This window comes from Chiloscyllium plagiosum, unplaced genomic scaffold (assembly GCF_037043375.1).
Source record: "Chiloscyllium plagiosum isolate Xiang-an unplaced genomic scaffold, Cpla_swu_hap1 HiC_scaffold_9, whole genome shotgun sequence".
Taxonomy (NCBI): domain Eukaryota; kingdom Metazoa; phylum Chordata; class Chondrichthyes; order Orectolobiformes; family Hemiscylliidae; genus Chiloscyllium; species Chiloscyllium plagiosum.
In genome coordinates, this window is record NW_028270147.1 from 68,309,347 (window position 1) to 68,334,402 (window position 25,056).

At 40.6% G+C, this 25,056-nt stretch overlaps 1 protein-coding gene across 3 annotated transcripts in view; it reads right to left on the reverse strand.

Moving 5' to 3' along the window:
• hmcn1 (hemicentin 1) overlaps positions 1-25,056 on the reverse strand; it is a 607,098-nt gene that overhangs the window by 354,960 nt on the left and 227,082 nt on the right. For all 3 annotated transcript variants that reach the window (XM_087990747.1, XM_043699541.2, XM_087990748.1), the window contains exon 12: positions 12,499-12,640. In XM_087990747.1, the coding sequence (XP_087846873.1) occupies positions 12,499-12,640 (142 nt within the window). The remainder of the gene's footprint in view (positions 1-12,498; positions 12,641-25,056) is intronic.

The following is a 25,056-nucleotide window of genomic DNA, read 5'->3' on the forward strand; positions in this document are numbered from 1 at the left end:
ATATCTGTCTACCACAAGGAGTCCCTTAAATTGAGTTTTTTTTTCTTCACCCCTTTCTTGTATTCCTCAAACTCAAACCAACAGTCTGTCCACGTTTCCCAATGGCTAGCTCAAAAGAATCTGTACGAATGGAATAGTGATGGATCTTTTATGATCTTTTTCAGTTCTCTTCATATTGCATTAGATACAATTCACTAATAGGAGTACAAAAAAAGTGCAACTGACTGATCAAGAGTGGAATATTTAACCATAATATAGAGATTATCGTATTAACAAACAATCATAAAAATAGTGCAAATATAATACATTTAATGTCAGAACTTAGTAGATCAAAAAAAACCTAAGCTCATATGCTTGAAAATTGCACTTTAAGAATGAATAACCAGTAAGAGCTATGAATTAAACTGCAAAATGGCAGGTAACCTACTGTAATAATTTTGGAAGTCAGACATACAGCACAAAACTGGTAATGCTGGCCTTTAGGCTTATATAAAAAGAGTGAAATATCAAGGGCAAGATTTCATTATTTTGATTGTTTTGACAATTGTTTATTGGCGGGTCCTCTTGACACTTCTGATAGTTCCCCTTCGACTGTTCCAATGTGTTTCACAGTTTCAGTGAATTCATGCACATTTATAACACACATTTATGCTAAGTTTTAACAGTCTCAAATGACAATTGACCTTTCCCAAATGATACCTGACCTCTCTGTCAAGGGCACCTGCGATCCTTCTCAAATGGATAACCAGGCCAATGGAATAAATCCACAAAGTTTAGACCCATTCCTAAAAGATCTATAATTCGACACATTACATTAGTCTATTCAATGACGAGCAATAAAAAGCAAAATATATGAAGACATTGAAAATCTAAAAGACACAGAATTTGATTGTACATCCAACCTCAACCGGAACTGTAGTCCCTGACTTTGACCAATAGAGGCTGCTAGAGCACACAGTGAATAACAACAGCCTTTGGTAGGAGAGCTTAACATTCGTGGTGCCTGAAACTGTTTCCTCTCAGCTTGCCAGAATACATTCATTAAAAATTGCTTCACTTTCCATGTACTCCTCCTTGTCTCAAGATACAGTAGTTCTGCAGATACCAGTTGAACTCTTAAGCTCTCCTAAGGGTCCATTCTTTACAATTAATCCTAGATACTGAAAGTTGGCTGCTTTTTGGATCTAAATATGTTGTTGTTTTCTTCCCAACATCCACACAGACTTTCCAGAAGCAGTTGCTTGATTCAGCCAGGTCCAAGAATGTTGACAGATTTTACTTCCTCCCTCTCAAGTCCAAAAACCATGAGCATGAGTTGTAACACATTAAATGCCCAGCTGAGACTAGTTGAATTTTCATGAATTGAAGGTAGGATATTGTCTTCTTTATGATTTATTTCCATTTAGGGCATCTAACTTTATAAATGGACCATGGGGACACATAACAGTTGTTTAGGAAATATGATTTCAGTTCAAAACATTAAGAAAAAATATGTATTTAACTTCTGTTTTACAAACTAAATTTTGGCAGATGGAATATAATGGGGGAATGTGAGGTTATGAACTTTGGAAGGTAGAATGGAGGAGCAGAATAGTATTTAAATGGAGTACAAAAATAGGCAAGGCTAGCTGAAAATATCCAAAGCACTAGACAATCCACATGTCAAATACGGTGAACATTTTTGATCACCTTATCTAAAGATAGATATATTGACATTGACGGCAGTCTAATGAAGGTTCACCAGGTTGACCCTGGTCATGGAGGGATTTTCTTATGAGGAGATAGATGTTGATTAGTTTGGGCTTGTACCTGCTGAAATTTATATGAATGAAAGGAAGTCTTCCTGATACATCAGGATTTTAAGGGAGTTTGACCGAAAGGTAGTTTCCCCTTGTGGGAGAGACTAGGACCAGAGGGCATAATCTAAGAGTGAGATGAGAAGGATGTCTTTCTCTCAATGGATACTGCATTCATAGCATTCTTCACCACAGACGGCTCTCGACTTGGATCATTAAGTGTATTCAAAGCTGAGATAGATAAATGTTAACAGTAAGAGAATCATGGGTTATGGGATAAGACAGGCAAGTGGAGTTAAGGATTCTCAGATTAGCTATGACTTCCTTTTATGGTGCAGCAGACTTGGTGGGTTGAATGGCCTACTTCTACTCCTACATTTTACAGTCATTTTGGAAAGTTTTGTATTCCAATAAATTCAAAATACACTCTTCATTCATCTGAGCTGCTAATGATGAAGCAGTTTTACTGGTATCCTATCTGATTTAGTGAGAACATCTGCTCGTCAGAGACATCAGTGTGATAACCTGAATGAGAGATGTCAACACCGACTAACCACTCCAAGATTTAGGAGCCAAGATTAATGAATCAAGAGGTAGGCATATGTTAATATACATAGCATAATTAGTTAAAATCTGGGATTCATTTCGGAATAAATACTTAGCATTTTGTTAACAAGTGACATATGTGAAGCTGAAGACAACTATAACAAGATCAACATGTTTTGAAACTGATCCTGGTAGACCACTAGAGAATTACTATTGGGGTACCAAAACGCAAACCACAGATTGACCTTGGCTGAATGCATGTTGCAACAATTGTAGTAAATTAGCAAGGCTCACTTGGAGTAAAGCTCCCTTTCGGGTGCACATCTGTCAGAAATAATAAAATCTATACCCACAATCCATTGTTTATTTATCATCTTCCCCACTTTCCACTGGTTCAGCTTCCAGATCTGACCCATCAAATGTCCATTTCTTTTGTGTTCGTTCAGCCAATCAGCAGTCCATCTGGTGAAAAGCTATAAGGCATCTGGCCACAAATTTTATCATCCGATCCACACCATTACTTTTCAGCAGGGATCATAGGAAATAAGACTATAAGAAAAATATTCTTGCTATAACATCTCAATCTCAGGATGTGCAGAATGCCATTTGGCACACATCAGTTCCATTACCTAGTGTCGATCTCCTGCCTTTTCCCCATACGCCTGCACCATAACACATCTCAATAGATCCCTTAACTGAGATTGGGTATCTTGTGTGTTATGATATTGAAATAGGCCATTTAGCAACTCAAGCATATCCCACCATTCAAAAAGATCAAGACTAATTTGATCCAAGTCTCAACTCCTCTTTTGTGCCTGCATTTTCTATGTTTCAGTATTATCACCCATCATTCTTGAAAAATCTAATAAATATGACATAACCTATACAATTGCATTTCATAAAATCTGGGGGAGGTACTGGAGATCCACTAACTTGATCGAGTTTTTTTGAGGAGGTAACGAAGATGATTGATGAGGGAAAAGTGGTTGATATTGTCTTCATGGACTTCAGTAAAACCTTTGACAAGGTCCCACATGACAGAATGGTAAAAAAGTGAAATCACATGGTATCAGAATTGAGTTGGCAAGATGAACACAGAACTGGCTTATTGATAAGAAATTGCTAGCTTTTGGAGCACTGCTCCTTCATCAGGTAGCTGTGGAGCAGGATCATAAGACACAAAATTTATAGTAAAAGATTACAATGTCATGCAACTAAAACGATATATTGAACAGACCTAATATATCATTTCAGTTGCATAACACTGTAATCGTTTGCTACAAATTCTGTGTCTTATGATCTTGCTCCACAGCTACCTGAAGGAGCAGCGCTCCTGTTTGACTATAACCTAGTATTCTGTGATTTTTAACTTTCTCCACCCCAGTTCAACACCAGCACCTCCACATCTTAGTCATAGGAAACAGAGGGTAGTGGTGGAAGGATGCTTTTCAGAATGGAGGGTTGTGACTAACAGTATTACAAAGGGATCAGTGCTGGAACCTCTGCTGTTCGCGGTCTACATAAATGATTTGGAGGAAAACATAGCTGGTCTAATTAATAATTTGCAGACGATGCAAAGATTGGTAGAGTTGCGGATAGTGAAGCCGATTCTCAGAGGATACAGCAGGACATAAATCAGTTGGAAGCATGAGTAGAAATATGGCAGATGGAGTTTAATCCAGACAAATATGATGTGATGCATTTTGGAAGGTCAAGTACAGGTGTAAGTTATACAGTGAACCGCAGAACCCTTAGGAGTATTGATATGCAAAGGATCTTGATGTGCAGATCCACAGATCACTAAAGGCAGCAACGCAAGTAGATATAGTTATAAAAAAGACCTATGACATGCTTGCCTTCATTGGAAGGGGCATTGAGTATAAGGATAGACAAGTTATGCTGCAGCTTTGTAGAACTTAAGTTAGGCCATATTTGGAATATTGCATACAGTTCTGATCACCACACTACAAAAAGGATGTGGATGCTTTGGAGAGGTACAGAAATGGCTGACAAGGATGTTGCCACATATGGAGGATTTTAGCTACGAAGAAAGCTTGGATAGACTGGGTTTGTTTTCATTGGAAAGCAGGAAGTTTAAAAGAGATGTGCAAGGCATGTTTTTCACACAAAGGATGGTGAATGCCTGGAATACGTGGCCAGAGTGCACAGCACTCTTGGCACAGCCTCAGTAATACCTTGTATGTCACATGAGCTGTTTTTCAATCCACTAGAACCTACCCAGAATGTAGTAAATTCTTGAAGATTTTGGCCAATGCTTCCACTATCTCTGCAGCCACATCATTTAAAACCCATGGATGCAGGCCAACTGATTCTGGTGACTTATCATCCGTTAGCCCCAGTACTATCTAATGATTAGTCTATCCCAGGCTTCAGCTTCTCTTTCATGCCAGCTCCTCATAGCAAAGGTTTGCTGGTTTGAGTATAATGTGGAAATTCAGAGGTTATGCATCTTGACAATAAGAAGAGGACATGAATATTATAATTGAGAACAATTCCAGAAAACTACAGAACAGAGGGATTTGGGAGTGTAGAGAGGTACTTCACAGAAACAGACCCTTCGATCCAACTTGTCCATGCCGACCAGATATCCTAAATTGTCCCATTGGCCAGCATTTGGTCCATATCTGTCCAAACTGTTCTTATTCACATTCTCATCCAGATGCCTTCTAAATGTTGCAATTGTACTAGCCTCCACTACAACTTCTGACAGTTCATTCCATACGTGCACCACTTTCTGCTTGACCTCTGTAAGGTCACCCCTCAGCCTCCAACACTCCTGAAAAAACAGCCCCAGCCTATTCAGCTTCTCCACATAGTTCAAACCCTCCAACCCTGAAACATCCTTGTGAATCTTTTCTGAACTCTTTCAAGCTTAACAACATCCTTCCTATAGCAAGGAGATCAAAATTACATGCAGTATTCCAAAAGTTGCCTAACTAATGTCCTGTAACATGACCTCCCAATTCCCAAACTCAATGCACTGACCAATAAAGTAAAGTGTACCAAACACTTTCTTCACTACCCTGACTACCTGCTACTCCATTTTCAAGGAACTATGAACCTGAACTCCAAGGTGCCTTTGTTTGGCAATACTCCCCCAGCCCATACCATTAATTGTATCAGTCCTGCCCTGATTTGCCTTACCAAAAATCCTTGTCCATGAATCACAAAATCCTGGCATCCAAATTCAGTGGGTAATAGGGAGGACAAATGGTATGTCGGCCTTTTTTTTGATAGAAATGGCGTATGAAAACAGTGAGGTTTCACAAAAACTATACAAGGCACTTGAATGAATGATTTATTTATTGCCACTTACATTTTACAGTGAATAATTTGACAAAAAACATTGATGAAGGTAGAGCAATGGATTTGGTATACATGGATTTTAGCAAGATGTTTGATTCCCCATGGTTCCTCATTTATCTCTCAACCCCCTTGGGCCACAAGCCTCATTCCTGATGAATGACTTATGCTTGAAATGTTGATTCTCCTACTCCTTGGATGCTGCCTGACAGAATGCAGAACTGGGCTGATAAGTGGCTGATAGAGTTCAACCTGGAAAAGTGTGAAGTGATTCAATTTGGAAGATTGAATTTAAATAGAAGGTTAAAGGCAGGATTCTTGACAGTGTGGAGGAAAAGAGGGATCTTGGGGTCCACAGATCTCTCAAAGTTGTCACCCAAATTGATAGGGTTGTCAAGCAGGCATATGGTGTGTCGGCTTTCATTAGCGGGGGACTGAGTTTAAGAGCCATGAGGTTAAGGTGCAGTTCTGAAGAGCCCTGGTTACACTGGAATATAGTTTTCAGTTGTGGTTGCCTCATGAAAGGAAGGATGTAGAAGCTTTAGAGAGGGTGCAGAGGAAATTTACCAGCATGCCTGGACTGGAGGGAATGTCTTACGAACAAAGTCTGAGGGAGCTTGGACTTTTCTCATTGGAGCAAAGAAGGATGAGAGGTGATTTGATAGACATGTACAAGATGATGAGAGGCATAGCTAGAGTTGATGGCCAGAGACATTTTCCTAGGGTGGAAATGGCTATCAATAGGGGACATAATTTTAAGGTGATTAGTGGAAGGTTGAGGGGAGATGCCAAAGGTAGGTCCTTTACACAGAGTGGCAAGTGTGTGGAATGCACTGCCAGCAATGGTAGTAGAGTCAGATACATTAGGGACATTTAAGCAACTCTTGGATAGGCACATAGAAGATAGATTAGTCTGATAGAGTAGGATAAAAGGTTGGCACAACGTTGAAGGCAGAAGGGCTTATACTGTGCTGTACTGTTCTATGTTTCAACACAGTAAACACAGTGTAAAGGTTCAACTGTCGTCACAATCTGACACCATTTTGAATAGTTTAAGAATAAAAAGGATAAAAGATATAACTGAAAGAGGCAGGGAGTAGGGGCCAGCAAGAAGTCATTGTCCACATTGGAACCAACGACATTGGAAGGGAAAAGGTTGAGATTCTGAAGGGAGATTACAGAGAGTTAGGCAGAAATTTAAAAAGGAAGTCCTCGAGGGTAGTAATATCTGGACTACTCCCAGTGCTACGAGCTAGTGAGGGCAGGAATAGGAGGATAGAGCAGATGAATGCATGGCTGAGGAGCTGGTGTATGAGAGAAGGATTCACATTTTTGGGATCATTGGAATCTCTTTTGGGGTAGACATGACCTGTACAAGAAGGACGGATTGCACCTAAATTGGAAGGGGACTAATATGCTACAGGGAAATTTGCTACAGCTCCCCGGGAGGATTTAAACTAGTAAGGTTGAGGGGGGGGGGGGTTTAGATGGGACCCAGGGAGATAGTGAGGAAAGATATCGATCTGAGACGGGTACAGTTGAGAACAGAAGCGAGTCAAACAATCAGGGCAAGCAGGGACAAGGTAGGACTAATAAATTAAACTGCATTTATTTCAATGCAAGGGGCCTAACAGGGAAGACAGATGAACTCAGCGCATGGTTAGGAACATGGGACTGGGATGTCATAGCAATTACAGAAACATGGCTCAGGGATGGGCAGGACTGGCAGTTTAATGTTCCAGGATACAAACGTTGCAGGAAGGATAGAAAAAGAGGCAAGAGAGGAGGGGGAGTGGCATTTTTGATAAGGGATAGCATTACAGCTGAGCTGAGGGAGTATATTCCCAGAAATACATCCAGGGAAGTTATTTGGGTGGAACTGAGAAATAAGAAAGGGATGATCACCTTATTGGGATTGTATTATAGACCCTCCAATAGTCAGATGGAAATTGAGAAACAAACTTGTAAGGAGATCTCAGCAATCTGTAAGAATAATAGGGTGGTAATGGTAGGGGATTTTAACTTTCCAAACATAGACTGGGACTGCCATAATGTTAAAGGCTTAGATGGAGAGAAATTTGTTAAGTGCATACAAGACAATTTTCTGATTCAGTATGTGGGTGTACCTACGAGAGAAGGTGCAAAACTTGACCTACTCTTGGGAAATAAGGCAAAGCAGGTGACTGAGGTGTCAGTGGGGGAGCACTTTGGGGCCAGCGACCATAATTCTATTAGATTTAAAACAGTGATGGAAAAGGTTAGGCCAGATCCACAAGTTGAAGTTCTAAATTGGAGAAAGGCCAATTTTGATGGTATTAGGCAAGAACTTTTGAAAGCTGATTGGGGGCAGATGTTCACAGGTAAAGGGACGGCTGGAAAATGGGAGACCTTCAGAAATGAGATAACGAGAATCCAGAGAAAGTGTATTCCTATCAGGGTGAAAGGAAAGGCTGGTAGGTATAGGGAATGCTGGATGACTCAAGAAATTGAGGGTTTGGTTAAGAAAAAGAAGGAAGCATATGTAAGGTATAGACAGTGAATCCTTAGAAGAGTATAAAGGCAGTAAGAGTCTACTTCAGAGGGTAATCAGGAGGCCAAAAGTAGACATGAGATAGCTTTGGCAAATAGAATTAGGGAGAATTCAAAGGGTTTTTACAATATATTCAGGACAAAAGGGTAACGAGGGAAAGAATACGGCCCTTGAAAGATCAGCAAGGAGGCCATTGTGTGGAGCCGCAGAAAATGGGGGAGATACTAAATGAGTATTTTGCATCAGTATTTACTGTGGAATAGGATATGAAAGATATCGATTGTGGGAAGTTGATGGTGACATCTTGCAAAATGTCCAGATTACAGTGGAGGAAGTGCTGGATGTCTTGAAATGGGTAAAGGTGGATAAATCCCACGACCTGATCAGGTGTACCTGAGAACTCTGTGGGAAGCTAGAGAAGTGATTGCTGGGCCTCTTGCTGAAATATTTGTATCATCGATAGTCACAGGTGAGGTGCAAATGTGGTGCCACTGTTTAAGAAGGGTGGTAAGGACAAGCCAGGAACTATAGACCAGTGAGCCTGACCTCAGTGGTGGGCAAGTTGTTGGAGGGAATCCTGAGGGACAGGATGTACATGTATTTGGAAAGGCAAGGACTGATTTGGGATAGTCAACATGGCTTTGCGTGTGGGAAATCATGTATCACAAACCTGATTGAGTTTTTTTAAGAAATAACAAAGAAGATTGATGAGGGCAGAGTGGTAGATGTGATCTATATGGACTTCAGTAAGGCGTTCAACAAGGTTCCCCATGGTAGACTGATTAGCAAGGTTAGATCTCACGGAATACAGGGAGAACTAGCCATTTGGATACAGAACTGGCTCAAAGGTAGAAGATAGAGGGTGGTGGTGGAGGGTTGTTTTTCAGACTGGAGGCCTGTGACCAGTGGAATGCCACAAGGATCAGTGCTGGGCCCTCTACTTTTTGTCATTTACATAAATGATTTGGATGCAAACATAAGAGGTATAGTTAGTAAATTTGCAGATGACACCAAAATTGAAGGTGAAGTTGACAGCGAAGACGGTTACCTCAGATTACAACAGGATCTTGACCAGATGGGCCAATGAGTTGTGAAGTGACAGATGGATTTTAATTCAGATAAATGTGAGGTGCTGCATTTTGGGAAACCAAATCTTAGCAGGAGTTATACACTTAATGGTAAGGTCCTAGGGAATGGTAAGACCTCGGAGTGCAGGTTCATAGCTTCTTGAAAGTGGAGTCGCAGGTAGATAGGATAGTGAAGAAGGCGTTTGGTATGCTTTCCTTTATCGGTCAGAGTACTGAGTAAAGGAGTTGGGAGGTCATGTTGCGGCTGTATAGGACTTTGGTTAGGCCACTGTTGGAATATTGTGTGCAATTCTGGTCTCCTTCCTTTTGGAAAGACATTGTGAAACTTGAAAGGGTTCAGAAAAGATTTACAAGGATGTTGCCAGGGTTGGAGGATTTGAGCTATAGAAAGAGGTTGAACAGGCTAGGGCTATTTTCCCTGAAGCGTTGGAGGCTAAGGGGTACCTTATAGAGGTTTACAAAATTATGAGGGGTATGGATAGGGTAAATAGACAAAGAATTTTCCTTGGGGTTGGGGACTAGAGGGCAGTGGAAGAAGCAGGGCTGCATGTGGGCTGTTGCCCAGGGACTCATCAGTTCCACATGATTTCTTTGTTTTTTTTCTTTTTACTTCTGCTCTTTTTCTTTCGTTTTTCTTTTCTTCGGAGCCTTTTCTAGCAGGTTAGTCGGCGAAATCAGCCTGGAAGCGAGAGCAGGCTGTGTGGAGAATGGTGGCTCCCCACGGCAGTTGCATTCCCACGTGTATGGAATGAGCTGCCAGAGGTAGTGGTGGAGGCTGGTACAATTGCAACATTTAAGAGGCATTTGGATGGGTATATGAATAGGAAGGGTTTGGAGGGATATAGGCAGGGTGCTGGCAGGTGGGACTAGATTGGAGTGGGATATCTGGTCGGCATGGACAGGTTGGACCGAAGGGTCTGTTTCTATGCTGTACATCTCTATGACTCTATGAGTGTCCTGAGCCAGCTCATCAGTAACTCCTGCACTGCACACCACCTCACCCACTAATGCAGATGTCATCATTGTTCAGGTGCCATCTCTTCACCACTGGGGCCACCTCGCTGACACCACTGCCAATACTGGGTCCCGTGCTGAACCGATACTCACCCCACTACCAGGAGTACCCGGCTCCATTGCCACCTCAATGATGCCAGGAGTCCTGGCTCCTGGTGTCAAAGCAACTGCTGCTGTAGCTGCTACCATGCCATGTCAGCAGTCTTAGCTCCATGCACACTGCAACCAGGAGTCCCTGGCTCCACCACAAACCGGGCCATTGCTGCTGTTTTGCCAAGTATGTTATCTGACTGCCCTCCTCAGATATGTTGTCATGCCTTTGGCGCAACCTTGAAAAGTCCACTACTGCCGCCACCTCCAATCGCTGGAGGAACTTTGCCATCACTGCTCCCATCAGCCCTGAACGGTGGGAGCATATCCTTGTTGCTGCTGCCTCCACCTCCTCAGTCACCGCGAGGAGCCGCATCTGCTGCTGCTTGCAACTGCCATAGGGAGCCACCATTCTCCACACAGCCTGCTCTAGCTTCCAAGCTGATTTCACCAACTAACCTGCTAGAAAAGGTTCCAAAGTAAAGAAAAACGAAAGAAAAAGAGCAGAAGTAAAAAGAAAAAAAACAAAGAAATCATGTGGGACTGGATGAGCCCCTGGGCAACAGCCCACATGCAGCCCTGCTTCTCCACTGCCACCTTGAATCAGACCACCACTAGAATACTGCGAACAGCTTTGGTCTCTTATCTAATGACAGGTATACTGTCATTGGAGGTAGTCCAGAGAGGATTCACTCGGCTGATCCTCAGTATGGCAGAAGTGGGTACTGTTGGTGTTGGAGATTAAAGTCAAGATTAGAATGGTGCTGGAAAAGCACAGCAGGTCAGTCAGCATCCAAAGAGTAGGATAATCAACATTTTGGGCAAAAGCCCTTCATCAGGAATTCATTCCTCCTCGGTATGGAGGAACTATCTTATATGGGGAGGTCGAGTAAGTTGGACCTATTCCTGTTGGAATTTACAAAAATGAATGTTGACTTTATTGAAACATAATGTGGAGATGCCAGTGTTGGACCGGGGTGGACACAGTCAGAAGTCACATGCCATCTGGTTAGAGCCCAGCAGGTTTCTTTCAACTCTCAAGCTTTTGGAGCTCTGATCCTTCATCAGGTGAAGTGACGAAGGATCAGTGCTCTGAAAGCTTTTGATTTTAAATAAACCTGTTGGACGATAACCTGGTGTCATTTGACTTCTGATTTTATTGAAACATACAAGATTCTTAGGAGACTTGACAGAGTAAATGTGGAAAGGTTGTTTCAACTTTTGGAAGAATCTAGGACCAGACGGCATAACCTCAAGGGTCACGCATAAAGACAGAGATGTGGAAGAATTTCTTTTCTCAAAGGGTAATAAATCTGTGGAATTCTCTACTGAACAGGGCTGTTGAGGCGGAGTTGTAAAATATATTCAAGGCTGAGTTGTAAAATATTTTCAAGGCTGAGATACAGAGATTTTTAATCAAATGTTATAAGGAATAGGCAGGGAAATGGAGTTGAAGATTATAAGATCAGTCTTGCTCTCATTGATCAATGGACCGAATGGCCTACTTCTGTTCCTATGACTTACTGTCTTACAGTCTAACCTGCAGTGTCATAAAAGAAAATTAAAACGAGCCTTCATTCTCACCCAGAATCTGTTTTGTTCAGACCACATGAGAGAAATTATCCGATAATCGAAGTCATCACAGCTCCTTTACTATCAACTTTTCAGCCCTACACTTTAGAAAGGGAAAACTCGAAGCAAGCTCGGCCTGCAATGGTAATGGACAGTATTCATCTTCATAAATATATTCTAATTGTATCGACTTTTAATCATTTTATCTTTGTTGATAACTTTTTAAAAATCACTTATTTGAATACCTTCCAGCAGTAGTTTCATAACCTTCAATAGTCTTTGCATTGTCTAGGACAACAAGTTTTGCTGCTGGTTATATTTGAATTGAAACACAAACTAAAATATAGTTATCTAAATTTACAACTATGCAGACACACTTGATGTAATCATGACGATGAAGTCTGGTTGAGCTGTGTAATGAGTAGCATATTTACTACTGAACCATCTGAGCTGATTCATAGATTATTTCAAGAACTGATTTGAGGCAGAACAAAATCTTGAAGTATTATGAAATGAAATATGCAACAACAATGTATACCTGCTTGCTCCCATAATGAACATATCATTGTGAGTCCAGACTACATGTGGTTGGGGGTAGCCTGTGACGGAGCAACTGATTCGCACCTCTTTTCTTTCAGTGAAGGTCTGGTTCTTGGGGTACACTGTCACTTTTGGAGGTTCTGTTTTAAAACATAATATCAGCAGTCACTTAAAATGAAATAGAACATAGAACATAGAACAGTACAGCACAGAACAGGCCCTTCAGCCCACGATGTTGTGCTGACCACTGATCCTCATGTATGCATCCTCAAATTTCTGTGACCATATGCATGTTCAGTAGTCTCTTAAATGTCCCCAATGATCTTGCTTCCACAACTGCTGTTGGCAACGCATTCCATGCTCTCACAACTCTCTGTGTAAAGAACCTGCCTCTGACATCCCCTCTATTATTTCCTCCAACCAGCTTAAAACTATGACCCCTCGTGTTAGTCATTTCTGCCCTGGGAAATAGTCTCTGGCTATTGACTCTATCTGTGCCTCTCATTATCTTGTATACCTCAATTAGGTCCCCTCTCCTCCTCCTTTTCTCCCATGAAAAAAGTCCGAACTCAGTCAACCTCTCTTCATAAGATAAGCCCTCCAGTCCAGGCAGCATCCTGGTAAACCTCCTCTGAACCCTCTCCAAAGCATCCACATCTTTCCTATAATAGGATGATCAGAACTGGATGCAGTATTCCAAGTGCGGCCTAACCAGTTTTATAGAGCTGCAACAAGATCTCATGACTCTTAAACTCAATCCTCCTGTTAATGAAAGCCAAAACACCAAATGCTTTCTTAACAACCCTGTCCACTTGGGTGGCCATTTTAAGGTACCTGCACACCAAGATCCCTCTGTACCTCCACACTGCCAAGAATCCTATCCTTAATCCTGTACTCAGCTTTCAAATTCGACCTTCCAAAATGCATCACCTCGCATTTATCCAGGTTGAACTCCATCTGCCACCTCTCAGCCCATCTCTGCATCCTGTCAATGTCCCGCTGCAGCCTACAACAGCCCTCTATACTGTCAACGACACCTCCAACCTTTGTGTTGTCTGCAAACTTGCTGACCCATCCTTCAATCCCCTCATCCAAGTCATTAATAAAAATTACAAACAGTTGAGGCCCAAGGAACACCACTCACCACAGACTTCTAGGCAGAATATTTTCCTTCTACTACCACTCGCTGTCTTCTGTTGGCCAGCCAATTCTGTATCCAGACAGCTAAGTTCCCCTGTATCCCATTCCTCCTGACCTTCTGAATAAGCCTACCATGGGGAACCTTATCAAATGCCTTGCTGAAGTCCATATACACCACAGCTCGACCCTCATCAACTTTTCTAGTCACATCCTCAAAGAACTCGATAAGGTTTGTGAGGCATGACCTGCCCCTCACAAAGTCTTCCAGATGGTCATAAATCCTATCCCTCAGAATCCTTTCTAACACCTTGCAGATGACAGATGTGAGACTTACTGGTCTGTAATTGCCGGGGATTTCCCTATTTCCTTTCTTGAAGAGAGGAATTACATTTGCCTCTCTGTAGTCCTCAGGTACGACTCCAGAGGAGAGCGAGGATGCAAAGATCTTCGCAAGTGGCGAAGCAATTGCATTTCTCGTTTCCCAAAGCAAATCACGCAGAAATTGATGATTCAAACAAAACAGATCAATTTTCAGGAAAGTAGTCAAACATAACCTCAAGCACTAGTTTGTCTGTGAAAAAAAGGATTGTTCTATTTATGGATATTTTCTGGATTATCAGTTTAGACATTTGGATTTTTGGTCCAGAACAGAATCGCCATACTCTCATATCCTATAAATATCAAATTCAACTCCTTAAAAATATTACAACCTTGATAAGAATATCATTCTTGATTGATGTAAAAATGTCTATTCCTGATGAAGGGCTTTTGCCCGAAACGTTGATTTTCCTGCTCCTCGGATGCTGCCTGACCTGCTGTGCTTTTCCAGCACCACTCTGATCTAGACTCTGATTTCCAGCATCTGCAGTCCTTGTTTTTAACCCTGATGTAAAAATGTGGGTGAGTTGAGTCAATTAAGCAATGGACAACATAATAGGTCCTTCTGATGATGTGACAATTCAAAGCTTTTGAGGCATGTATTAAAATAATGCCACCAATCAGCATACCAGCTCTCAGGCTCCCCCTGACCCTCTGACAATTTCTTATCTGTGGGATTTTGGGTTGGGAGCAGGGATACCAGCCCAGAACAACAAACTGAACTAATTAAATGCCTGTTGAGTCCATGGTCAGAAACTGATTGGAATTTTCCAGTTGTTTGCTGTTCCCTCAGACTGAGCAGGAAAATATAGCTGTCCTGGAGGTTGTCTCGCAGGAGTACATCAGTGGGCCTGAACGCAAGACAGGTCTAAATCCTGAGTACAGCTGCTGCACTTGGTTGCTCTGTGAATGGATTTGCTCTTTCTCCTCTTGCAACTCCATCCCACATTGGTGGCTTAATTGCTAAGGACTTAATTAACATTACATTTGAAAATGGGGCACCTTCTGTCATGGAATGTGGCAGACATTTTCAAGATGGAGTTTCTCAGATTACTTGAAACTGGAGTGTCATTTACCTACCAGAGTGTCATTTACCTACCAGAGATGGTTAACTTGCCCTTCACCACTAGTTGAGTAATTCAGAGAAAATCAAGAGTTATAGAGAACAGACAAGAAAAATGGAGTGCAAGCCACAGTCAGTTCAATCATGATCTCATTAAATGGCAGTATAGGTTCAAAAAGTCAAGTGGTCCCACTTCTATTTCTTGTGGTCTTATAGGTGACTGACTATTACTCCATACAGCAGGCTTCAGATCTCCAAACCCCAAAAGGATACACTGCATTGATGCATAAAACAAGGGGCTGGATTTTGAGGTTACCCTACTCCACCCCACCACCCCCACCTCTGAAAACAATCCTGACCTCTGTTTCCCATCCCAGAAGTAAAATCCTGACCAACGTTTTGCATGAAACTATACTCCATTTTACCAATTCAAATATACACTGTCCCCAAAAAACAGCGGGCTGAACTTTCAAAGTAGTGGCAGTCATGTTCAGGTTGACACTCTGCTCCTGCCTTTTTACTTTAAGGAGTTCTGTATTTCTGAAAAGATGTTCTGATGGGGGTTCCTTCAGAAATGCAGAATGTACTTTAAATGTGACAGATATATTGAAATGCAGGATAGGCAGGGAATTTAAAACCTGTTCCCTTTTCGCAGCAGCAGTTACTGTATTCTGTGATTTAAATGTTCAGCATCACAGGCATCGTTCATACATCCTGTGAAAGGATAATTACATGAACGAGAGGTTAGAACTCCAGTTGGGTAAAATGCTCCTTGCATCTGGGGACAGGGATGAGGATATTGGATTTGGGGAAAACTTTCTTCTTGTAGAGTCATGAGGCAATTAAGATGTCAGCTAAATGCTAAAGTGAAATGACAGTGCCATCCTGGAAGTGAGAAAGCAGGAGTAAATTAGTTTTATACATTTTTTTGTAAATTACTTCTCATCTTTTGGAGAGATGGGACTTATGTTACCATGAGATCAAGAGCAACAACCACAGCCAAATCTATCACCTTCAGGTGAACATAAGTGATATCTTAACAATTATCACTTGGGACTCAGCAGTGCATACTAAATTTATTATCGACTTTGCAATGTTCTTGTACAGTTCTTGCTTTGAATAAGTGTAAGTTTTTGTTGGTAATTCAAGTTGGATAGCAATGCCAAACAATTAGATTAATTTCAACTATTATATATCAAGTGATAATTTTCAGTCATATTATCTTGTCTTCATACATCTTGTACCTTTCACTCAAATAATAACCTTTAATTCAAGTCAGTACATTGATATCAGAAGAATTACAGAAATATTATAATCAATTAATGGTAAGGTCCTAGGTAGTGTTGCTGAACAAAGAGACCTTGGAGTGCAGGTTCATAGCTCCTTGAAAGTGGGGTCGCAGGTAGAGAGGATAGTGAAGAAGGCGTTTGGTATGCTTAATTTTATTGGTCAGAATATTGAGTACAGGTGTTGGGAGGTCATGTTGCAGCTGTAAGGATATTGGTTAGGCCACTGTTGTAATATTGCATGCAATTCTGGTCTCCTTCCTATTGGAAAGATGTTGTGAAACTTGAAAGGGTTCAGAAAAGATTTACAAGGATGTTGCCAGGGTTGGAGGATTTGAGCTATAGGGAGAGGCTGAACAGGCTGGGGCTATTTTCCCTGGAGCTTCGGAGGCTGAGGGGTGACCTTTAAGAGGTTTATAAAATTATGAGGGACATGGGTAGGATATATAGGCAAAGTCTTTTCCCTGGGACTGGGGAGTCCAGAACTAGAGGGCATAGGTTTAGGGTGAGAGGGGAAAGATATAAAAGAGACCTAAGGGGCAACCTTTTCACGCAGAGGGTGGTATGTGTATGAAATGAGCTGCCAGAGGAAGTGGTGGAGCTGATACAATTGCAACATTTAAGAGGCATTTGGATGAGTATATGAGGAGGAAGGGTTTGGTGGGATATGGGCCGGGTGCTGGCAGGTGGAATTAGGTTGGGTTGGGATATCTGGTTGGTACGGACAGGTTGGACCGAAGGGTCTCTTTCCATGCTGTACATCTCTATGACTCTATCACTCTAATTAATTCTTGGAATCTTTCATGGCTAATATTTGTAGTTATGAATTATCTTGTATACATATTAATTAATCAAAATTAATACCGTTAACAAATTTTAGACATTTATGTTTTCAGCTTGCCTTCAACAGTGCAAGTGTTCCAAATGCTGAGGTTATTATTAAAGGGCCCATCAAAAATTTGACTGCCTTTATGAGTCTAATATCCAGAGAGGGGGAACTGCGAACGTATGAATATGTCAGTCATGTTCAGGTTGACACTCTGCTCCTGCCTTTTTACTTTGAGACATTCGAGACTTAGTGTTTTGTTTTGCTGAGCTGAATTATTATTTATTAGTTTGTTGTTCGTTATTATTTATTTAGCTAAGTAGTTAGTTGGGGTTTTTAAATATATTTTATATATATTTATACATTTGTATATGAGGGCAGTTTGGGTATTTGAAATTTTTTTTGGTGTTCTTTCTTTGTATTGTTTTGAATTATATTGTTTTGTATTTGTTGAAATATTTAAAAATCTATTTTTCAATAAAAATATATTTTTAAAAATTGACTGTATATCTGGAGGTAAATCCTTATTTGGGAAATGTAAAAAGATTAAATCAGGTTTTCATGGAGTCATAAATATTCTGGGGACTTCCAGATGGCAAGAGGGATCCAGATCACGATGTCCTGTCCTTTTCTTATTCATTCATGTGATGTGGGTTTTGGAGTCTGGGTCAACCTTTATTGCCCATCCCTCAATGTTCTTGAGAAGATAATGGTAAGCTGTCTCCTTGAACTGCTGCCATCCATTGGGGGTGGGAGGGGGTACAAGGGGAAGTGTTTGGTGGAGAGGAGCGTGGGGGAGCAGCTACAACCACAATGCTCTTAGGCTAGCATGAGTCGCCATGTATGGTATGGGAAATGGGTGTGACAAGCGAGGACGAGAAGGCCTCTTATGTTTAAGAAAGTAACTGGGGAAAAGTGCCAGAGAACCAAAGCAATCCTTTAAACAGCTCACCTTGGTATTTGCCAGAAACGTAGTCAGCTGAAGGGGTGCCTGACCAAACTCAATCGTACACAAAAGACCCCCAATCTGAATGAAGATCCTGCCACACAGGCACTTTTCCCCCAAAGCATATTCAGTGAGCTGGCAAGACATGATTCATGCTACCAAACTTGGGAGCTGAAATCCAGGTCCAGATGTCCCTTATATCACTTGATGTACAAGGATTTGACAGAAAAATGGATATAAGGTGACGATTTGAGAATTGCAACTGAATACCGAAATGAGGTGGTGCATTCACATGTTGAGCCTTGGGCTTAATTGAGAAGTTTGTCAAGCCAAAATATCAATTATCTTTAGATTAGATTAGATTCCCTACAATGTGGAAACAGGCCCTTTGACCCAAACAGTCCACACCAACCGTCCAAAGAGTAACCCACCCAGACCCATTTCCGTAATGCACCTAACACTATGGGCAATTTAGCATGGCCAATTCACCTGACCTGCACATATTTATAAAGGCCATTTTCAAAGATGTGTCTGTAAACAATACCTTGGTATTGCTGGAGAAGGGGAAATATAACAAATGAAGCTCGTGCAACAAATTCAGACAAATACCACACCAACGTCACTTTTTGACTTACTAGGTAATTCTGGTATAACGCGCATTTCATCGACGCAAATTGATGAAATCAGTGTTTGGATAACGCAAACTTTGTGAACGGGTATATCAATTTTCCATGTCGATCTCCTACTGTGTGATTTCCTATAGCGATTTTCCATAGTGCAATTTTCTGTATTGCGAGGTTGCAGAAGAATGCAACCGTTGCATTACACCAGAATGCACTTGTACTTCAAACCACTGTAAAACATATGTTACTAACCAAGCAACTATTTGAAAGGCTCACAAACTCACCAATTTACCTGACTGATGAACTTGAATTAAAAGAACATATTCACCGTGTTTCTGTATTTTAGAAAATAACTGTTCTGTGCAAACAAATTGTATTTGTTACTGATAACTAGAAAATATTAATTGCCAAATTATAAGTGGCATGGTGGCTGAGTGGTTAGCACTGCTGCTTCACAGCGCCAGAGACCCAGGTGCGATTCCCACCTCAGGCGGCTGTCTGTGTAGAGTTTGCACATTCTCCCCGCGTCTGCTTGGGTTTCCTCCGGGTGCTCCGGTTTCCTCCCACAATCCAGAGATGTGCAGGTCAGGTGAATTGGTCACGATAAATTGCCCGTAATGTTAGGAGCATTAGTCAGGGGTAAATATAGGGTAGGGGAATGGGTGTGAGTGGATTACTATTTGGAGGGTCAATGTGGTCTTTTTGGGCCGAAGGGCCTGTTTCCATTTTGTAGGCAATTTAATCAAACTCGACAATTTAAACTCCAATCTTTCTTAAATTTGTCCCTTCATAAACAGATAGATACACAAAGATAAACAGGGTATGAATATTAAGGGCAGTAAAGAATGCCAGTAACATACAGTTTGGACTATAGGATTTGATGATTTGTTTCCTTTCTTTTCATTTCAATTCTTTTTTAATTTTCTGTTTGCACACCCTATGCTGCCTTTCATTCATTGGTTGGAAATTCACCCTTTCACTGACTTTAAAGGCATTTTATTCCTCTTTTATCCAAATATCTCTCTTTAATGTTGATTCTCTGCTGCATACGCTCCTGGTCAGAAGCCAATCAATTGTTTTCAAGCAGCTTCCCTCCATAGTTCCGAACCCAACCCATGGTGTCTGCTTTTGCTGTCATCATTTCAGGAAAAAGGCAACATCGTGAATTGTTTGCAATGTGGTCCAGTAAAGATGTTTCTAAAACTGCAGCCATCTTTTTGCACGGTCTCCTTGGTATGAAAGAGAATCTTCCGTTTTAAGTCCACCATCCAAAAATGAAAAAATTTAAAATATGGACTTTACAGTAAATTGCTCTTTATCTATAAAAAGTTACAATCTCAATAGTGTAGCCTTGTGGAATCCTGGTGCATACAACAATGTCTTGGCAATTAATCATTCTACAATGCTTTCTTTATATAGGGAATGTTCCTTAAAATTACCTAGATTCTGGGAATATCCCAGTGGATTGGTGGACCACAAATGTAACAAGAAAGGAATGAATAACTACAGGCCAATTATCCTAACTTTGACTATTAGGAAAATGATAGAAAAATTAAAGAAAAATTAACAGGATATTTAGAAAATCATATGGAGTCAAAGTCAAACAGTTTTGTAAAAGGACAACAGTGTTTGACAAATTTATTAGGAGTTCTTTGAGGATGTTATAGACAGTGTGGATAAAGGAATGTCAGATGTGGAATATTTGAATTCCCAAAAGGCATGTGGTAAGCTGCCAACTAAAAGGGTATTCTGCAAGTAAGAACGCATAGGGATGGGTGGTGGGAGGTATATATATATATATATTATTAACTTAGATAGAAAGGAAAGAGAAGAGCTGAGATAAATGCCATTGTCAGGTTGCATATTGTAAGTATTGATTGTCATGAGTATGGCAACCGGGCTGGGGCCTCGACTATTTATGTTCTATGTAAAGGTCTTGAATGAAAGAACTGTTGTATTGTAACCAGATTTGCTGATAACAACGGTAAGTAGGAAAGCAAATTATGAGGATACAAAGAAACTATAAAAATGATATGGATAGTTTAAGTTAGTGGAGAAAAGAAATAGCAGAGAAAATGTGGGAAAATAAGAGGTTTTCCACTTTGGCAGAAAGAATAGAAAACAGAATATTATTTAAATGGAAAATGACTGCAAAATAATGCAGTACAGAAAAATGTGTGTCCGTGTATTTGTGTGAAATGCAGGTACAACAAATTCTTAGCAAGGTAACTGGATTGTTAACTTTTATGGCAAGTGGATAGAGTACAAAAATAGGGAAGTCTACTTAGTACTTTCCACAATTTTGGTCTCCTTACTTAAGAACTTATATATTTGCATTGAAAGCAGTTCTGACTAGGGTCATGAGACCGATTCCTGTGATAAAGGGGTTGTTTTATAAAACAAAAAGGTTGAGTAGGTTGGGTCTGCACTCACTGGACTTTAGAATAATGAAAACTGATCTTTGTGAAATATACCAAGGTAATGAGCAGGCGCGGCAGGCTAGGTTATGAGAAGAGGTTTTCCCTTCCTGGGGTAATCTAGAATTATGGGACTATTTCAAAAATAAGGGGTCTCCTTTATTGAGAATTGAGTATATTCAAAGCTCAGTTAGAGAGAGTTTTGATCTACAAGGGAGTCAAGGGTTACAGGGATCAGGCAGTAAAACTAGGTTAAGATCAGAATAAGATCAGCCACACTCATATTGAATCGTGGAACAGGCTCAATGGGCCAAATGGTTTAATCTTGCTTCTAAATTTAAGGTCAAAGTTGGCCATTTAACACTGAGATGAGGAGAAATTTCTTCACCCAGAGAGTGGCGAGCCTGTGGAATTCTCTGCCACTAAAAGCGGTTGAGGCTAAAACATTCAATGTTTTTAAGGAGTTAGATATAGTTCCTAGAACTAGAGGGATCAAAGGATAAAGGGAGTAAGTGGGAACGAGATACTGAGTTGGATGGTCAGCTATGATCATATTGAAAGGCGAAGTAGCCACGTAAATAGAACATAGAACAGTACAGCATGTACACAGGATTTTCAGTCCTTGATGTTGTGCTGGCCTTTTATTCCACTCTAAGATCAGACAAACCAACATACCCTTCATTGTACTATCTTCCAGGTGCCCATCCAAGAGTCACTTACATGTCCCTAACTTATCAGAGTCGACTACCACTGCTGGCAGTGGATTCCACACACCTACTACTCTCTGTGTAAATAACCTACCTCTGACATCTACCCTAAACCTTCCTCCATTTACCTTAAAATTATGCCCCCTCGTGATAGACATTTCCACCATAGACTGTCCACCCTATTTATGCTTCTCATCATCTTGTACACTTGTATCAAGTCACCTCTCATCCTTCTTTGCTCCAATTAGAAAAGCCCTACCTCTCTTAACTTTTCTTCGGAAGACATACCCTCCAGTTCAGGCAGCATCCTGGCAAATCTCCTCTGCACCTTCTCTAAAGTTTCCACTTCTTTCCTATAATGAGGTGACCAGAACTGAACACTATATTCAAAGTGTGATCTAACCAGGGCTCTGTAGAACTGAAGCATAATCTCACAACTCTTGAACTCAATCCCCCTGCTAATGAAAGCCAACACACCATAAGCCTTCTTAACAACTCCATCAACTTGGGTGGCAACTTTGAGGGATCTATGGACATGGACTCCAAGATCTCTCTTTTCCTCCACACTGCCAAAAATCCTGCCTTTAACTCTGTATTCTGTATTCCAATTTGACCTTCTAAAGTGAATTACTTCAAATGTATGTGCTGTAAGTGTGTATGTGCTGTACTTAATGCCCATTTCTGCATCTTGTCAATGTCCCATTACAACCTACAACAGCCCTCCACACTGTCTGCAACTCCACCAACCTTTGTGTCATCAGCAAATTTACTAACCCACCCTTCCACTTCCTCGTTCAAGTCATTTGTAAAAACCACATAGAGCACAGGTCCCAGAATCAATACCTGCAGAATGCCACTGGTCACCAAACTCAAGGCTGAATACTTTCCATCTAACACCATTGTCTGTCTTCTATGGGCCAGCCAATTCTGTATCCAGACAGCCAGATTTCCCTGTATCCCATGTCTCCTTAATTTCTGAACAAGCTTACCGTGACTATGATTCTAATAGTGTTGGGAAAACTGAAACAAAGACAATAGCACTAAAATTCTGGAGAACTTTAAAAGTGGATGAAAAGGTAACATAACGAACTGCACAATTTTAAGCTCAATGACATTGAATAACAAATTTATTAAAGACCAAAAGAACAACAATTTTCTTCTACTTAGAACTCCTCATGCGATGAAGCATCACAGAACACTTGAGATGAAAAAGATAAGCATCCATGAAAAAGGCACAGTATGGGTAGATCGAAGAGAGGGTCAAAAAGGAGGACTTTTATGAGGTTGCTTCAAAGCGAGAAGGAATTTGCAAGTCAAAGTGTATTTGATGAAAAATTGAGATGTCCAGTGATAAAATAAATAGTCTGTTAGTCTAGCTATTAGAACACAATATCCCAGTGCCTGAAGCATGGGTTTTGGTGTAGAGACTGATGACTGAACTAAGTTCAAGAGGCTGGTAGTTGGCTGGAGCTAGATGTGCAGAACATTTGTTCATGAGAAAGGGAAGTAATTTAAGACTGTTAAGAAAAAGGTTACATCAATTTAAAGAATTTAATTTAGAAGTTCCAAACCAAAAGTGTTTTAATAAAACCCTGAAGGGGTTATTTGAATTGAACAAGTCCAAACTCGGTTTTAGTTTCATTATCTCAAGGAAAAGAATACTGGCATTAGAGGCAGTCCAGAAAAAGGATAAAAGCAAATTACTGCGGATGCTGGAATCTGAAACCAAAAGAGAAAATGCTGGAAAATCTCAGCAGGTCTGGCAGCATCTGTAAGGAGAGAAAAGAGCTGATGTTTCGAGTCTAACTGACCCTTTGTCAAACACAGAAAAAACATCACTGGGTTAATCCTGCACATAGAGAGATTTCCTTATGAGGCGACATTGAGTAAGTTGGGCTCATACTCATTGAACTTCAAAAGAATGAGAGGAACCTTATTGAAATATAAAAGCTTCTTAGGTGGCTTGATTGAATAGATGCAGAGAGGTGTTTCTCCTTGGTTGAAGAGTCTAGGACCAGTGGGCATATTCTCAGAATAAGCAGTCACCTATCTGAGACAGAGAAGAAGATGAAATTTTCTCTCAGAGGGCAATGAATCTATAGAATTACTTCAGAGGGCTATCAAGGCTGTGTGTAAAACCTGCAATAGACAGATTTCTAATCACTATGGGAATCAGGATTTATAGGGACAAAGCAGGGAAGTGGAGTTGAAGATTATCAAATCAGCTATGATCGCATTGAATGGTACAGTGGATGTAATGGGCTGAATGCCTAATTCTGTTCCTATGTCTTATGATCTATGGTCTTATGAAAGTTCTATGAAAAGGCTATCAGATTCTAAGATAGTGAATTGAAGCTGCAGTTAAATTAAGTGCAATGGAAATGAAAGAAAAAGGAAATAATCTTTGGTGTTAGTAATGTGAAGGAGTGTTTATTGGGATAAATGGGATTACATTTAACCATCTGTTTCAAAACATTTAAATTTGCATTATATGTAAATAGGAGAAAGTGAGGACTGCAGATGCTGGCGATCAGAGCTTAAAAATGTGTTGCTGAAAAAGCACAGCAGGTCAGGCAGCATCAAAGGAACAGGAGAATCGACGTTTGGCTTATGCCCGAAACATTAATTCTCCTGTTCCTTAAATTATATGTAAATAGTTTGGTTTATTCCATTTTATCTTTATTTCTCTCTGTAATTAACTTTTTTTATTGTTAAACCTAAGACTAAATATAATCAATCAAGACAGATTTCTGCCTGCAATCTGACTTATTTGGTAATAACATCAGCTGGGATCATAACATCGATTGAAACAAATGTTCTGTCTTTGAATGTAGGCTCAAAGGTCAATATGGCCCACTTCTGCCCCTATTTCCTAGGGCTGCAAAAAGGACAAGCCTTATGCAAAGGAACCTCGATTATCTGGCATTCGATTATCCAAACATTTAATTATCCATGTCGTTCAGATAATCGAGGTTCCTCTGGGGATTGAAAAACAAAAGCCTTGTTTTGTTTTGCTTCATCCAGAACTTTCCAGGAGATATGAAAATTGCAAAATCTAACTCTACTTTTCCACATTACTGTTCCCTTTCTGTCTCCCTATCTCTCTTCAACTAAGATTTGAGTGAGTTTTCTGACAGCAGAGATGAGGAAGTACATCACATCACATCATA